Raw genomic sequence first — 17,494 nt, forward strand, 5'->3', positions numbered from 1 at the left:
CTACAATAATATTTTAACTACAGTGTGGCATAAGCTACAATAATATTTTAACTATGGTGTGGCATAAGCTACAATAATATTTTAACTACGGCGTGGCATAAGCTACAAAAATATTTTAACTACGGCGTGGCATAAGCTACAATAACATTTTAACTACGGTGTGGCATAAGCTACAATAATATTTTAACTACGGTGTGGCATAAGCTACAATAATATTTTAACTATGGTGTGGCATAAGCTACAATAATATTTTAACTACAGTGTGGCATAAGCTACAATAATATTTTAACTACAGTGTGGCATAAGCTACAATAATATTTTAACTATGGTGTGGCATAAGCTACAATAATATTTTAACTACGGTGTGGCATAAGCTGCAATATTATTTTAACTAGGGTGTGGCATAAGCGACAATAATATTTTAGCTATGGTGTTGTGTAAGCTACAATAATATTTTAACTACGGTGTGGCATAAGCTACAATAATATTTTAACTACGGCGTGGCATAAGCTACAAAAATATTTTAACTACGGCGTGGCATAAGCTACAATAACATTTTAACTACGGTGTGGCATAAGCTACAATAATATTTTAACTACGGTGTGGCATAAGCTACAATAATATTTTAACTATGGTGTGGCATAAGCTACAATAATATTTTAACTACAGTGTGGCATAAGCTACAATAATATTTTAACTACAGTGTGGCATAAGCTACAATAATATTTTAACTATGGTGTGGCATAAGCTACAATAATATTTTAACTACGGTGTGGCATAAGCTGCAATATTATTTTAACTAGGGTGTGGCATAAGCGACAATAATATTTTAGCTATGGTGTTGTGTAAGCTACAATAATATTTTAACTACGGTGTGGCATAAGCTACAATAATATTTTAACTACGGTGTGGCATAAGCGACAATAATATTTTAGCTATGGTGTTGTGTAAGCTACAATAATATTTTAACTACGGTGTGGCATAAGCTACAATAATATTTTAACTACAGTGTGGCATAAGCTACAATAATATTTTAACTACGGTGTGGCATAAGCTGCAATATTATTTTAACTAGGGTGTGGCATAAGCGACAATAATATTTTAGCTATGGTGTTGTGTAAGCTACAATAATATTTTAACTACGGTGTGGCATAAGCTACAATAATATTTTAACTACGGTGTGGCATAAGCGACAATAATATTTTAGCTATGGTGTTGTGTAAGCTACAATAATATTTTAACTACGGTGTGGCATAAGCTACAATAATATTTTAACTACAGTGTGGCATAAGCTACAATAATATTTTAACTACGGTGTGGCATAAGCTGATTATATTTTAGCTACGGTGTGGCATAAGCTGATTATATTTTAGCTACGGTGTGGCATATTTCCTCATGGCAACTGAACACAGTGATACTAAACTGCAACAAAAACACTTTGTATGGAGTGTTGACCAAAGAACTACAAAAAGTTTCCATGCAAATTTGAGTCTTGGCGCTTATTTGAGTTCTGGAGTTTATTTGAGCCCTGGTGTTTACTTGAGACCTGGCACTTATTTTAGTCCTGGTGCATATTTTAGTCCTGGCGCATATTTGAGTCCTGATGCATATTTGAGTCCTGATGCTTTTTTGAGACCTGGCACTTGCTTGAGTCGTTTTTACGTTTTAATAGTCACAGGGCAATCAGGACCTGTACCCTCTCTGCTTTAGGGTCTGTTGTGTATATTTTCGATCTTATTAGAGGGCGCTTATAAAGATTACTTTATGATTGGTCAGGGCAGTGCAGGGCACTTAGGGTCATTTATTATAAGGCAGTGGGTGCAGTGAGATTGGTCTTGGGACTGTATCATATTTTGTTGACCCCCCCCCCCCATTTTATGTAAAATTTTGTCAAGTCCGATGCCAAATACATGTATGGAACATTTTTTCATACTCCCTACCCCCACCCCCAAACCCTCAGACCCTCCTATTTTAAAAAATAGAATTGTCATTTCAGCATTGGCTCCCTACTCTATAATATATGAACGGCCCCTTAATACATTGAAAATGGTACCTCAAAATTCAAGACATCTCCAAGTTCACTGACTCACACTCAGAGATGTGATGTTGAGGCTGGCTGGTTTTCTTTTCAACAAGACAACCGAGAATCCATGACTTAATAGAATTCATCCCTTGGGGAATTGGGGGTTAGGGTAGATTCCCAGCAACCTACGCTTGTCATACGAGGCCACTTGATGGATCAGGTGACTTGTTGCAAGGTGTGGCAACCTACGTCAATGACATGGAATAAATACAGGCCACGTTGTTACATGGTGGTTGATTCAGCTGTTGTGGGTAGTTGTTCTAGCTGTCGGAAATATTCTGCTTGTCTTTGGTGTGTGTGTGTGTGTGTGTTTGTGTTTGTGTGTGTGTGTGTGTTTGTGTGTGTGTGTGTGTGTGTGTGTGTGTGTGTGTGTGTGTGATGGTGTCATGGTAATTGTTCCAGCTGTTATGGTTGTGTCTGATGTCATGGTAATTGTTCAAGCTGTTGTGGCTGTGTCTATTGTCATGGTAATTGTTCCAGCTGTTGTCACTGAGTCCATTGTCATGGCGATTGTTCCAGCTGTTGTGGTTGTGTCTGTTGTCATGGTAATTGTTCCAGCTGTTGTCACTGAGTCCATTGTCATGGTAATTGTTCCAGCTGTTTTGGCTGTGTCCGTTGTCATGGCAATTGTTCCAGCTGTTGTCACTGGGTCCAGTGTCATGGCGATTGTTCCAGCTGTTGTGGTTGTGTCTGTTGTCATGGTAATTGTTCCAGCTGTTGTCACTGAGTCCATTGTCATGGTAATTGTTCCAGCTGTTTTGGCTGTGTCCGTTGTCATGGCAATTGTTCCAGCTGTTGTCACTGGGTCCATTGTCATGGTGATTGTTATAGCTGTTGTGGTTGTGTCTTTTGTCATGGTAATTGTTCCAGCTGTTGTCACTGAGTCCATTGTCATGGTAATTGTTCCAGCTGTTTTGGCTGTGTCCGTTGTCATGGCAATTGTTCCAGCTGTTGTCACTGGTTCCAGTGTCATGGCAATTGTTCCAGCTGTTGTGGTTGTGTCTGATGTCATGGTAATTGTTCCAGCTGTTGTCACTGAGTCCAGTGTCATGGCGATTGTTAAAGCTGTTGTGGTTGTGTCCGTTGTCATGGCGATTGTTCCAGCTGTTGTCATTGAGTCCATTGTCATGGCGATAGTTCCAGCTGTTGTCATTGAGTCCATTGTCATGGTGATTGTTCCAGCTGTTGTCATTGAGTCCATTGTCATGGCGATTGTTACAGCTGTTGTCACTGAGTCCATTGTCATGGCGATTGTTACAGCTGTTGTCACTGAGTCCATTGTCATGGCGGTTGTTACAGCTGTTGTCACTGAGTCCATTGTCATGGCGGTTGTTCCAGCTGTTGTGGTTGTGTCACTGGCATATTGCAGAGTGTGTCATTAAACAATAAAACAACAAAATCAATAGAATAGATTTAATAACATGAACAAATATATTCATTATTTCATAAAACAACAAAATGATCATGACAAGATCGTGCAACAGTGAAGTAGTTTCATGTTCACAGTGATACTTGCAGGATGTCATTGAAAAACTTCTTTAAGAGCAAATAATTGATGCCATAAAAACATTTTTCAAAAGTAACGGATTTGAACAATGTTGATATTATGCCCCACCATTTTTATAGTTAACATTAACTTCCATCTTATTCACTGATATCTGGACAAACAAAACTCTAATGTGCCCCATGGCGGGGGATAGTGATGACTGTTTTCTTGTTCAGGTCTATTTCGTTTTTGGTTCATTGAAGTACAAACACAAAATAACCTGCTTGGTTAGCCAATCAAATGATAAGGAATCAATCGCAAATTGTTTATGTGTTTACTTTATGAATTAATTCCACCAATATGATGTTGTCTTTATTGACCAGTCTGCATTAAAGGTACTTTGAATACTCATTATGAAAGTTAATAGTTTCTTTAATTTCAAATTTGTATATATTTATATATCTAATCCGTCAAAGATGACAGTCCATCATACTTATCAGACATTTTAAGATACGAATTGTTTGATAGGCATTACTTAGAAGTTGACGAATGACAAAGTGGAGATAATTTATGGATAACAACGTCTTTATTTACGTTTCGGTATAGGTCCTCATACCGTTGTCGTGCAAGCCCAAACCAAAACATCGCATTTACAGCAAATAAAGAAGTTGTTATCCATGAATTATCTCTATTAAAAAAAAGTCATTTTAAGATACATTCAAACTATACTACTCCCCTTTTGATAGGGATATTCTTTTTTTCCCATGATACACAAACTGGTTCTCATATGTGTCAAGTGTGTAGGGTATGGTGGTGGGAGGTGGGTTGATGAGTGGTGGTGGATGGGGTTCCTGCAGCCTTCAATTTTGTTGCAGTGGTATTTAAATCTAGGTATTCGTCATCTTCCCGAGGCAAGAGAGTTAACTGACTATAAAAGTCCAGTTTCCACCCTTGCCGAACTAGGCTGGTATTATGGAGTTTCATTTTGGCTGGACTAACAAGTCAATGTATAGTCCAATCAAAATCACGCACCGAAATCTAAATCAGGTTCGTAAATTGTCGTGCAGATTTCGATTGATTGCAGGATTTGCAAAGCATGTGCACCACCAACTCGTTGTCAACAGATATTTTCCAAATCTGTTTATGTTTTTAATCAAGGTGCGCACGTGATTTGATGCATTTCGTAATGTAAGACCCGTGTTATCACAAAATAGATTGTGATTATCGATCAGATTGTCCTGACTGACCGCCACCATTTTGTGTGAAGCAAATGCAAGTGATACGAGAGGTGGAATCTGATTGGTCCATAGGAGAGGTTTAGAAGGGACATAACTGGTAATAGCCACTGGTGGCGCAAAGATCGAGCACAGTAATTCCAGCCTAGTTCGGCAAGGGTGGAAACTGGACTTTTAAAGTCAGTTAACTCTTGCCTCGGTTAGATGGGGACTCTTAATCTTTAAATGTTTGGCTCAGAGATCCAGATAAGTTGCACGTTTGCATAAAAGATGAAAAGTAAGAGTTGTTAACCTATTAATTTTGAGTTGCTTACGTTGCAAAAAACTGTAGTATTACAACTCATCATAATTACCCAGTATAGCCTTTCCAGCTCTTGTACACAGTTTGTATTTCTTTTAAAACTCATTCACTCACTCATGATCGAGTGGAAGCATTGTGTACATATACACTGCTTCAGTGAACGTTGAAAAAGCACTTCATCTCGCAAATTGTAAGATATATCGTTGTTGCGAGCTTACGTGACAGGTGACACACTCGAGGAAGCATATTTTAGGCTGAATTATTTTTAAAAAGGGTTTATTTAGAGGTTTTCGTAATTCCTAGTAAACTGAGCCCAAGGTAGTAAAAATATATTGAACATGTTGAATACACTGAAAACTGACACTACCCCGTGTGAATGATAACGTGAGTAAACACTAGGGGGACAACACTTCACAGGTGCATCGTGAGTTTTCATGCGACAATACGATACACAATGCATTTTTTTCTGTATCGATACAAAGACACTTGTTAAAATAAATTACTAACTACTCGTTTAATGATCCACTAAAAATAGTCGCCACAAATTTGTATTCTACTAGCTCCTTTTGAACCTGCTCTGAAATATTTATAGTCAAGTAGTTTCACACAATTTTAAGAGAATATGTGTATCACGATACGTATCATATCGTACCTATGTATTGTGAAATGTAACGTACCATGACCTTGCTGTGTCATTATCTGGAGCCCTGAGGTTTAAGACAATGACCCCTTGACTTTCAATGTTAAATTTAAACTGTGTCGTTTTTTGTCCCAGCGTGTCCCAGCGTGTCCCAGCATGTCCCAGCACACATTTTCCCATGTTCAGTAGAACCTCTTCCTGTTGCTATTGCTGTGCCACTTCCGGTAGATGTACCTGAAGAGGTCCAGGAGGTCCCAGGCGATGAGGAACATACATGGCACCAGCATGATGATGCAGGAGGACTGCCCTGTCCGCTGTTCAGTCTCGGTGTTGTTGGAGGATAGTTTTGCAGCAATCTGCTTTGAAAGATTATTTTTGGGGAGAACCAGAGATTGAAGCACTTTGTCAAAATCCTTGGGAGATGGTGGTGACGTTTCCACTCTGTCACAGAGGCTGTAGCAGGTGCCGAGGACACTCCCTGAAACAGGCATTAGTGGATTCTGGTTAAGCCAGCATTAGCAATTGGCACTAGTCCTATAGTCCTTGACAAACTGCCCCATACTTAAGGTATCATAAGGACTAGTAGAAATTTGCCATTATTAAGGGTTTTGCTATATGTTTTTATTAGGACTAGTGGACTAAAACAGTTTGTTTCTATTGCTGGTTAAAGCATTGTACTTTTTTATTACTGGGCAAGTGATACTTGCTATATGATCAGTAAATGTATTCTTCTGCAGGAGTCAACATGAGTATAAACCAAAATATTGTTGGATTGGTTTGAGGAATATTTCCTATAACATCCACGTGACATGTGTATATTAGGTCAAGCTAAAATGTGAATAAAAAGGTCTGGCCTCATGTTCCATTGCATCAAGAATGTTTGAATCAAGTTGATTTACCTGCTGTGGTAGTAGTTCCAGCTGCTGTGGTAGTAGTTCCAGCTGCTGTGGTAGTAGTTCCAGCTGCTGTGGTAGTAGTTCCAGCTGCTATGGTAGTAGTTCCAGCTGCTGTGTTAGTTGTTCCAGCTGCTGTGGTGGTTGTTCCAGTTGTTGTAGTAGTTCCAGCTGCTGTGGTAGTAGTTCCAGCTGCTGTGGTGGTAGTTCCAGCTGCTGTGGTAGTAGTTCCAGCTGCTGTGGTAGTAGTTCCAGCTGTTGTGGTAGTAGTTCCAGCTGTTGTGGTGGTTGTTCTAGCTGCTGTGGTAGTAGTTCCAGCTGCTGTGGTAGTAGTTCCAGCTGCTGTGGTAGTAGTTCCAGCTGCTGTGTTAGTTGTTCCAGCTGCTGTGGTGGTTGTTCCAGTTGTTGTAGTAGTTCCAGCTGCTGTGGTAGTAGTTCCAGCTGCTGTGGTGGTAGTTCCAGCTGTTGTGGTAGTAGTTCCAGCTGTTGTGGTGGTTGTTCTAGCTGCTGTGGTAGTAGTTCCAGCTGCTGTGGTAGTAGTTCCAGCTGTTGTGGTAGTAGTTCCAGCTGTTGTGGTGGTTGTTCTAGCTGCTGTGGTAGTAGTTCCAGCTGCTGTGGTAGTAGTTCCAGCTGTTATGGTAGTGGTTCCAGCTGCTGTGTTGGTTGTTCCAGCTGCTGTGGTGGTTGTTCCAGCTGCTGTTGTGGTTGTTCCAGCTTTTGTGGTAGTAGTTCCAGCTGTTGTGGTGGTTGTTCCAGCTGCTGTGGTAATAGTTCCAGCTGCTGTGGTAGTAGTTCCAGCTGTTGTGGTAGTAGTTCCAGCTGCTGTGGTAGTAGTTCCAGCTGCTGTGGTAGTAGTTCCAGCTGTTCTGGTTGTAGTTCCAGCTGCTGTGATGGTTGTTCCAGCTGCTGTGGTGGTTGTTCCAGCTGTTGTGGTAGTAGTTCCAGCTATGGTAGTAGTTACATCTACTGTGGTAGTACTTCCAGTTGTTGTGGTAGTAGTTCCAGTTGCTGTGGTAGTAGTTCCAGCTGCTGTGGCAGTAGTTCCAGCTGTTGTGGTGGTTGTTCCAGCTGCTGTGGTAATAGTTCCAGCTGCTGTGGTAGTAGTTCCAGCTGTTGTGGTAGTAGTTCCAGCTGTTGTGGTAGTAGTTCCAGCTGCTGTGGTAGTAGTTCCAGCTGCTGTGGTAGTAGTTCCAGCTTTTCTGGTTGTAGTTCCAGCTGCTGTGGTGGTTGTTCCAGTTGTTGTGGTAGTAGTTCCAGCTATGGTAGTAGTTACATCTGCTGTGGTAGTACTTCCAGTTACTGTGGTAGTAGTTCCAGCTGTGGTAGTAGTTCCAGCTGCTGTTGTGGTTCCAGCTGCTGTTGTGGTTGTTCCAGTTGTTGTGGTGGTTGTTCCAGCTGCTGTGGTGGCTGTTCCAGTTGCTGTGGTGGCTGTTCCAGTTGCTGTGGTGGCTGTTCCAGTTGCTGTGGTAGTAGTTCCAGCTGCTGTGGTAGTAGTTCCAGCTGCTGTACTAGTAGTAGTTCCAGTTGCTGTGGTAGTAGTTCCAGCTGCTATGGCAGTAGTTCCAGCTGCTGTGTTAGTTGTTCCAGCTGTTGTGGTGCTTCTTCTAGCTGTTGTGGGATTATTTCCAGCTGCTGTGGTAGTTGTTCCAGCTGCTGTGGTGGTTGTTCCAGCTGCTGTGGTAGTAGTTCCAGCTGCTGTGGTGGTAGTTCCAGCTGTTGTGGTAGTAGTTCCAGCTGTTGTGGTGGTTGTTCTAGCTGCTGTGGTAGTAGTTCCAGCTGCTGTGGTAGTAGTTCCAGCTGTTGTGGTAGTAGTTCCAGCTGTTGTGGTGGTTGTTCTAGCTGCTGTGGTAGTAGTTCCAGCTGCTGTGGTAGTAGTTCCAGCTGTTATGGTAGTGGTTCCAGCTGCTGTGTTGGTTGTTCCAGCTGCTGTGGTGGTTGTTCCAGCTGCTGTTGTGGTTGTTCCAGCTTTTGTGGTAGTAGTTCCAGCTGTTGTGGTGGTTGTTCCAGCTGCTGTGGTAATAGTTCCAGCTGCTGTGGTAGTAGTTCCAGCTGTTGTGGTAGTAGTTCCAGCTGCTGTGGTAGTAGTTCCAGCTGCTGTGGTAGTAGTTCCAGCTGTTCTGGTTGTAGTTCCAGCTGCTGTGATGGTTGTTCCAGCTGCTGTGGTGGTTGTTCCAGCTGTTGTGGTAGTAGTTCCAGCTATGGTAGTAGTTACATCTACTGTGGTAGTACTTCCAGTTGTTGTGGTAGTAGTTCCAGTTGCTGTGGTAGTAGTTCCAGCTGCTGTGGCAGTAGTTCCAGCTGTTGTGGTGGTTGTTCCAGCTGCTGTGGTAATAGTTCCAGCTGCTGTGGTAGTAGTTCCAGCTGTTGTGGTAGTAGTTCCAGCTGTTGTGGTAGTAGTTCCAGCTGCAGTGGTAGTAGTTCCAGCTGCTGTGGTAGTAGTTCCAGCTTTTCTGGTTGTAGTTCCAGCTGCTGTGGTGGTTGTTCCAGTTGTTGTGGTAGTAGTTCCAGCTATGGTAGTAGTTACATCTGCTGTGGTAGTACTTCCAGTTACTGTGGTAGTAGTTCCAGCTGTGGTAGTAGTTCCAGCTGCTGTTGTGGTTCCAGCTGCTGTTGTGGTTGTTCCAGTTGTTGTGGTGGTTGTTCCAGCTGCTGTGGTGGCTGTTCCAGTTGCTGTGGTGGCTGTTCCAGTTGCTGTGGTGGCTGTTCCAGTTGCTGTGGTAGTAGTTCCAGCTGCTGTGGTAGTAGTTCCAGCTGCTGTACTAGTAGTAGTTCCAGTTGCTGTGGTAGTAGTTCCAGCTGCTATGGCAGTAGTTCCAGCTGCTGTGTTAGTTGTTCCAGCTGTTGTGGTGCTTGTTCTAGCTGTTGTGGGATTATTTCCAGCTGCTGTGGTAGTCGTTCCAGCTGCTGTGGTGGTTGTTCCAGCTGCTGTGGTAGTAGTTCCAGCTGCTGTGGTGGTTGTGACAGCTGTTGTAGTGGTTGTATAATCTGTTGTAGTGGGGGTTGTGTCATATTTTGTGGTGGTTGTGTCATCTTTTGTAGTGGTTGTGTCATCTGTTGTGGTGGTTGTGTCATCTGTTGTGGTGGTTGTGTCATCTTTTGTAGTGGTGGTTGTGTCATTTGTTGTGGTAGTTGTGTCATCTGTTGTGGGGGTTGTGTCATCTGTTGTGGTGGTTGTTCCACCTGTTGTCGGGGTTGTATCATCTGTTGTGGTGGTTGTATCATCTGTTGTGGTGGTTGTATCATCTGTTGTGGTGGTTGTGTCATCTGTTGTGGCGGTTGTGTCATCTGTTGTTCCACCTGTTGTCGGGGTTGTATCATCTGTTGTGGTGGTTGTGTCATCTGTTGTGGTGGTTGTGTCATCTGTTGTGGTGGTTGTTCCACCTGTTGTCGGGGTTGTATCATCTGTTGTGGTGGTTGTTTCATCTGTTGTGGTAGTTGTGTCATCTGTTGTGGTGGTTGTATCATCTGTTGTGGTGGTTGTGTCAGTTGTTGTGGTGGTTGTGTCATCTGTTGTGGTGGTTGTGTCATCTGTTGTGGCGGTTGTTTCATCTGTTGTGGTAGTTGTTCCACCTGTTGTGGTGGTTGTATCATCAGTTGTGGTGGTTGTGTCATCTGTTGTGGTGGTTGTTTCATTTGTTGTGGCGGTTGTTCCACCTGTTGTGGTGGTTGTATCATCAGTTGTGGTGGTTGTTTCATCTGTTGTGGCGGTTGTTTCATCTGTTGTGGTAGTTGTTCCACCTGTTGTGGTGGTTGTTTCGTCTGTTGGGTTGGTTGTGTCAGGTGTTGAGGTTATACCGCCGGGTGTTGTTCCAGACCTTATGATGTTTCTTCCATCTATGGTAGTAGTGGTTATTGTGTCCAGTGTCACTGTGCTTGTTTCAGACATCATTGTCGTTGTGTCTCCTGTAGTAATGGTTTCAGCTGTAGTGGTTGTTGTTTCCGGCATCATGGTGGTTGTGTCTCCTGTAGTAATGGTTTCAGCTGTAGTGGTTGTTGTTGCCGGCGTCATGGTGGTTGTGTCTCCTGTAGTAATGGTTTCAGCTGTAGTGGTTGTTGCTGCCGGCGTCGTGGTGGTTGTGTCTCCTGTAGTAATGGTTTCAGCTGTAGTGGTTGTTGTTTCAGACGTCATGGTGGTTGTGTCTCCTGTAGTAATGGTCTCAGCTGTATTGGTTGTTGTTTCCGGTGTCATGGTGGTTGTGTCTCCTGTAGTAATGGTTTCAGCTGTAGTGGTTGTTGTTTCCGGCATCATTGTCGTTGTGTCTCCTGTAGTAATGGTTTCAGCTGTAGTGGTTGTTGTTTCAGACGTCATGGTGGTTGTGTCTCCTGTAGTAATGGTCTCAGCTGTAGTGGTTGTTGTTTCCGGTGTCATGGTGGTTGTGTCTTCTGTAGTAATGGTTTCAGCTGTAGTGGTTGTTGTTACAGACGTCATGGTGGTTGTGTCTTCTGTAGTAATGGTTTCAGCTGTAGTGGTTGTTGTTTCAGACGTCATGGTGGTTGTGTCTCCTGTAGTAATGGTTTCAGCTGTAGTGGTTGTTGCTGCCGGCGTCATGGTGGTTGTGTCTCCTGTAGTAATGGTCTCAGCTGTAGTGGTTGTTGCTGCCGGCGTCGTGGTGGTTGTGTCTTCTGTAGTAATGGTCTCAGCTGTAGTGGTTGTTGCTGCCGGCGTCGTGGTGGTTGTGTCTTCTGTAGTAATGGTTTCAGCTGTAGTGGTTGTTGTTGCCGGCGTCATGGTGGTTGTGTCTCCTGTAGTAATGGTTTCAGCTGTAGTGGTTGTTGTTTCCGGCGTCATGGTGGTTGTGTCTCCTGTAGTAATGGTTTCAGCTGTAGTGGTTGTTGTTTCAGACGTCATGGTGGTTGTGTCTCCTGTAGTAATGGTTTCAGCTGTAGTGGTTGTTGCTGCCGGCGTCGTGGTGGTTGTGTCTCCTGTAGTAATGGTTTCAGCTGTAGTGGTTGTTGCTGCCGGCGTCGTGGTGGTTGTGTCTCCTGTAGTAATGGTTTCAGCTGTAGTGGTTGTTGCTGCCGGCGTCGTGGTGGTTGTGTCTCCTGTAGTAATGGTTTCAGCTGTAGTGGTTGTTGTTTCAGACGTCATGGTGGTTGTGTCTCCTGTAGTAATGGTTTCAGCTGTAGTGGTTGTTGCTGCCGGCGTCGTGGTGGTTGTGTCTCCTGTAGTAATGGTCTCAGCTGTAGTGGTTGTTGCTGCCGGCGTCGTGGTGGTTGTGTCTCCTGTAGTAATGGTTTCAGCTGTAGGGGTTGTTGCTGCCGGCGTCGTGGTGGTTGTGTCTCCTGTAGTAATGGTTTCAGCTGTAGTGGTTGTTGTTTCCGGCATCATGGTGGTTGTGTCTCCTGTAGTAATGGTTTCAGCTGTAGTGGTTGTTGCTGCCGGCGTCGTGGTGGTTGTGTCTCCTGTAGTAATGGTCTCAGCTGTAGTGGTTGTTGCTGCCGGCGTCGTGGTGGTTGTGTCTCCTGTAGTAATGGTTTCAGCTGTAGGGGTTGTTGCTGCCGGCGTCGTGGTGGTTGTGTCTCCTGTAGTAATGGTTTCAGCTGTAGGGGTTGTTGCTGCCGGCGTCGTGGTGGTTGTGTCTCCTGTAGTAATGGTTTCAGCTGTAGTGGTTGTTGTTTCAGGTGTTGTGGATGACACAGCTACATTTGACGCTGAGTGTGTTGTTAATGTTGAATAATAGATTCCTGAAAAAAATCATTTGTATTGCAACATTAAAGTGATGTTTTAGGCTTACATGATAACTCAAGAACAAAGTGTACATGAACGAAAGCTGATTGAAAGTTGATGGGTGACTTGACAACTGAGAGAATGTCAGTGAGTGAGTTGAAAGTTGATTATTAGTGAGATGAAAGTTGATGGGTGACTTGACAACTGAGAGAATGTCAGTGAGTGAGTTGAAAGTTGATTATTAGTGAGATGAAAGTTGATGGGTGACTTGACAACTGAGAGAATGTCAGTGAGTGAGATGAAAGTTGATTATTAGTGAGATGAAAGTTGATGGGTGACTTGACAACTGAGAGAATGTCAGTGAGTGAGTTGAAAGTTGATTATTAGTGAGATGAAAGTTGATGAATGATCACACAAGAGACAAATGGCACCTAGACGTCCACTGATAGGACATTTTTCTATGTCTTCACAAATTTTAAAAAGAATCTTCAGGACATTTGGGATAACACTGAGTCAGTATCCTAGAATTTGAACCAGCCTGAAAGTCTGTTAAATGATACAAGCCATACCGCCATTAATGCCAAAAATATTTAACTCAGTTCTAAAATGCCCTTACATTAGTTCATAAAATCATGAAAATGGCCTAATGCCATTAGTCTAGGAAAATCAGTTAACATCAGAATGTAGATAATGGCAGTCTCAACACTAAGACTGAAACTATCAACAAAAGTCTGAAGAATGCTTTCTTCAAGTGGGCCAAGGATAGAAGAACCAAAAATCATTTAGCAGCATTTTCTCATCTTCCTGAGGCAACTGACTATTAAAGTCCAGTTTCAACTCTTGCTGGAATTATGGTGTTATATATTGGCTGGATTAACGAGTCTATGCATTGTAAAAATCGCAAATCGAATCTGGTTCATGAACTGCTGTGCAGGTTCTGATCGATTACAGGATTGCAAAGCCTGTGTCAACTAAGCATCAACAGGTATTTTCCAAATCTTTTCAGGCTTTTATCAAGGTGCTTAGGTGATTTGATGCACTTTGCAAAGTGAGACCTGTTTATAACAATATAGATCTTGATTTCAATTAGATCGTCTTCAATAGCCGCCACCATTTTGTTTGAAGCAGATGCAAGTGATATGAAAGGTGGAATCTGATTGATCAATAGAAGTGACACAGAAGGGACATAACTCGTAATTGCCACTGGTCGCGCTACAATCGAGCCAGAAATTCCAGCCTAGTTCGGCAATGGTGGAAACTGGACATTTACAGTCAGTTAACTCCCTTGCCTCAGGAAGATGCGGGGCGGTCGGGTAGCCTAGTGGTTAAAGCATTCGCTTGTCACGCCGAAGACCCGGGTTCGATTCCCGACATGGGTACAATGTGTGAAGCCCATTTCTGGTGTCCCCCACCGTGATATTGCTGGAATATTGCTAAAAGCGGCGTAAAACCAAACTCACTCACTCACTCGTGAAGATGCAGTTTCCTGATGAGAAGATATTTGAATCTGCCAAGCAAAGGTGTGACTTACCTGTACACATGGTTCTGAAGACGTAATCCTTCATCCTCTGCAGCTCACTGAGATGTTGGCCCTTCATGCAGTTGAGGGAAGATGGGTCGGAGGCAATGGCTTCAATCTCCACCACATCTGCATCTTGGACTCCGATGACAAAGATCTGTGTACCACCTGCCTTGATCACATCAGCCATTGTGATGGTCATCAATGACATAGCATTTGATGCCGAGTCAGTGATGAGGATGGCAACATTAGGAACATCCGGCCTGTCTCCTGCTGCCTCCACAAACACCTGTCTCACAGCCCACAAACCCAGAGCGATATTGGTGGTGGATTCAGTCTGATACTGGACGGCACCGATGGCGCTGATGATGGCCTCTCTGTTGGAATAGGTATTCAGGGAGAACTCTATATTTGTGTTCATATCAAATGTGATGAGTGCCACTCTCACCTTCCCATCGTCAATGCTGGCTTCCTGGAGGATGTGGATCAGAAATGTTTCTGTAAGGTCAGGCTCTGCTGCTCCAATGTGAGAATGAATCAAAAACACCACATCTAATGAGGATGCTGAACAGTCTTCAAACACCACTGAAATGAAGTGATTATCAGGTGTAATAAAAATATCACTGCATTGGAAGAATAAGTTAGATGGATATTTGATTTGGGAATAGGAGGACTAAACAATGACCAAAACTAACATGTCTCTAAATTGATTCTATTTTTCAGAGAAGACAGTTGTGAAATGGTGTTAATAAAAAATAGTAAAAAGTAGACCAGAGACTCTCTTCATTTTCCTGAAATTGTAACATACTAGACTTGCATGGGTTGTATTGGATATATTTGTTTCAGGATCAGGTTTGCCCACAGCAATATTTGCTAATATATTGGCTAGTGAACAATCCCAGTTAGCACCCCTTTCAATTGATCAATGTACACATGACTTATTTATTTGCATATAATACGCACTCGTGTGTTATGGTATGTCCCCTCAGAAACTTAAAAATCTTGTTAGTCGACCAGATACAAATAGTCAGGCCAAGGAGGTAGGGAACATGTCAAACACAGTTCTATTTGTTACATACCCTCCAGCGGTGTAAAGGTGGGCAGAGATGCATGCACCTCTCCTGAAAGTACAAAATATGACTAATATTCAGTGTGATCAATGATGTGTTAGTGTGTAGTTTAACACCACAGGCAGCAATATTCCAGCAATATTCCAGCACTATGTCAGCAGCCTGTACGTACTCAGGTCTGTGCCCAAACCAGTGATAGACATCATGAGCAACATCTCAGCAATCAGGGTATGATGAAATGCAGTCAAGTCACAAAGCCTGATCACCATATCAGATGAGTCTCTCTAAAAAACATCCAAGGCCCAGACAGCTAAACCTTCATGAAGATGTGTTGAAAGGGACTATGATATGACTTGGATGTACCAAAGAAACTTTGGCAATGAAGAAAGTATCAACTTGTTAGGTTCCAAAGCTTCTGACATATGACAAAAGACTCACCAGGCACAACATGTCTTATGATAATCAAGCTCTGTTTGAAGCTGACCCAGAAAGATTGTTGCAACAATTTGTGACTATGGATGAAACCTGGGTTTACCACTTCCTGTCTGAGTCCAAACAACAGTCAAAACATTGGAAGCATTTGACAGCACTGCCACCAAAGGAGGCAAAGACTGTCCCACCATCTCGAAAGGTTACGGCCTTCATGTTTAGTGATGCCAAACTGTCATCCAGCTGGACTTTCTTCCAAATGACAGGACAATGAAAGGAGCATAGTAGCTGCACTTTTGAGGCAAATATGGGATGAAATTAAGACCAAACATGGGAAACTGACAAAAGATGTGCTCTTCCATCAGGACAATGCACCAGTGGACAAATCAGTCATTGCCATAGCTACAAGTGTGGGGCTTTAAACTCTTGAGTCTACTCTCCTAATCTGTCTCCGTCAGACCATTTTGATTTGAATGATGATGTCATAGCAGCTGTGGAGAACATTTTGGACAGTGAGTGAGTGAGAGAGTTAAGATTTATAGTCACATCGGCAATATTTCAGCCATATCGTGACTAAGTCAAGTTGTACAGTAATAATACATAAATATAGACCTTAAAATCTGTCGACAAAGAACAGTAACAACATTAGATTATCACAGGTATAGATTTTAAAACTAGTATGTTTCCATAAAAATGTGACTTTTCGGAACAATACATTATAAACATTGGCAAGAGATCACCAGCAACCAAAGTTAAGCCACCATGCAAGGGACCACGGGGACTTTCAAGAGTAGGACTTCTATAAAACTGGGATCAAATCCCTCCAACATCGTTGCCAAACTGTATCAATGTGGAAGGGAATTATATTGAAATTCATCATTTAATGTCTTTAGGTCAAGTCTTTCTATGTGAGTTTCAGAACTTATCAATCACCCCTCGTACAATAAGGCATCTCTCAGCCAAGGATAGTTTGGCTGACAACTGTATTTAAACTTGACTGTCGATTACTGACAACACTGCACTAAATATGTGTATTGTCTGTCCTGTGTCATGAGGTGCAGGTATTGCTGGGACAATGTGGGAATACACATGGGAAATCATTCTTAACGTAACCCAATCCCAGCAGCTGTCAAACTGATCACCAGAATCCTGTATTGTGTAGGTAACAAAAAGAGTTTGAGAAGTATTTTTTCAAAGGGAGACTCCCCAGTGGGGATTCTGAGTTAGAATAGGTCCCCAGCAACCTGTGCTGGTCGTAAGAATAGGTCCCCAGCAACCTATGCTGGTTGTAAGAATAGGTCCCCAGCAACCTATGCTGGTCGTAAGAATAGGTCCCCAGCAACCTATGCTGGTCGTAAAAATAGGTCCCCAGCAACCTATGCTGGTCGTAAGAATAGGTCCCCAGCAACCTATGCTGGTCGTAAGAATAGGTTCCCAGCAACCTATGCTGGTCGTAAGGATAGGTCCCCAGCAACCTGTGCTGGTCGTAAGGATAGGTCCCCAGCAACCTGTGTTGGTCGTAAGAATAGGTCCTCAGCAACCCATGCTGGTCGTAAGGATAGGTCCTCAGCAACCTATGCTGGTCGTAAGAATAGGTCCCCAGCAACCTATGCTGGTCGTAAGAATAGGTCCCCAGCAACCTTTACTGGTCGTAAGAATAGGTCCCAAGCAACCTGTGCTGGTCGTAAGAATAGGTCCCCAGCAACCTGTGCTGGTCGTAAGAATATGTTCCCAGCAACCTATGCTGGTCGTAAGAATAGGTCCCCAGCAACCTGTGCTGGTCGTAAGAATAGGTCCCCAGCAACCTGTGCTGGTCGTAAGGATAGGTCCCCAGCAACCTATGCTGGTCGTAAGGATAGGTCACCAGCAACCTATGCTGGTCGTAAGGATAGGTCCCCAGCAACCTGTGCTGGTCGTAAGAATAGGTCCCCAGCAACCTGTGCTGGTCGTAAGAATAGGTCCCCAGCAACCTGTGCTGGTCGTAAGAATAGGTCCCCAGCAACCTGTGCTGGTCGTAAGAATAGGTCCCCAGCAACCTATGCTGGTCGTAAGAATAGGTCCCCAGCAACCTATGCTGGTCGTAAGGATAGGTCCCCAGCAACCTATGCTGGTCGTAAGAATAGGTCCCCAGCAACCTATGCTGGTCGTAAGGATAGGTCCCCAGCAACCT

The 17,494-nt window shown here is 43.3% G+C and overlaps 3 protein-coding genes across 3 annotated transcripts in view; 1 reads left to right on the plus strand and 2 right to left on the minus strand.

Moving 5' to 3' along the window:
• LOC139464271 (uncharacterized) overlaps positions 1-17,494 on the plus strand; it is a 40,748-nt gene that overhangs the window by 13,774 nt on the left and 9,480 nt on the right. The window lies entirely within an intron of this gene.
• Positions 2,520-15,518, minus strand: LOC139465069 (mucin-22-like). The gene is made up of 8 exons (XM_071246767.1): positions 15,431-15,518; positions 14,905-14,946; positions 13,838-14,410; positions 8,248-12,221; positions 7,228-8,146; positions 5,980-6,052; positions 3,120-3,421; positions 2,520-3,070 (listed from the first exon to the last, which is right to left on the minus strand). The coding sequence occupies exons 1-8, from the start codon at positions 15,516-15,518 to the stop codon at positions 2,520-2,522; spliced, it is 6,522 nt and encodes a 2,173-aa protein (XP_071102868.1).
• LOC139465070 (mucin-22-like) lies at positions 6,732-15,518 on the minus strand. Its single transcript, XM_071246768.1, has 5 exons — positions 15,431-15,518; positions 14,905-14,946; positions 13,838-14,410; positions 7,606-12,221; positions 6,732-7,250 (listed from the first exon to the last, which is right to left on the minus strand). The coding sequence occupies exons 1-5, from the start codon at positions 15,516-15,518 to the stop codon at positions 6,732-6,734; spliced, it is 5,838 nt and encodes a 1,945-aa protein (XP_071102869.1).

Source organism: Haliotis cracherodii, unplaced genomic scaffold, assembly GCF_022045235.1.
Source record: "Haliotis cracherodii isolate W230 unplaced genomic scaffold, xgHalCrac1.p SCAF_17, whole genome shotgun sequence".
In the NCBI taxonomy this organism is placed as follows: Eukaryota; Metazoa; Mollusca; class Gastropoda; order Lepetellida; family Haliotidae; genus Haliotis; species Haliotis cracherodii.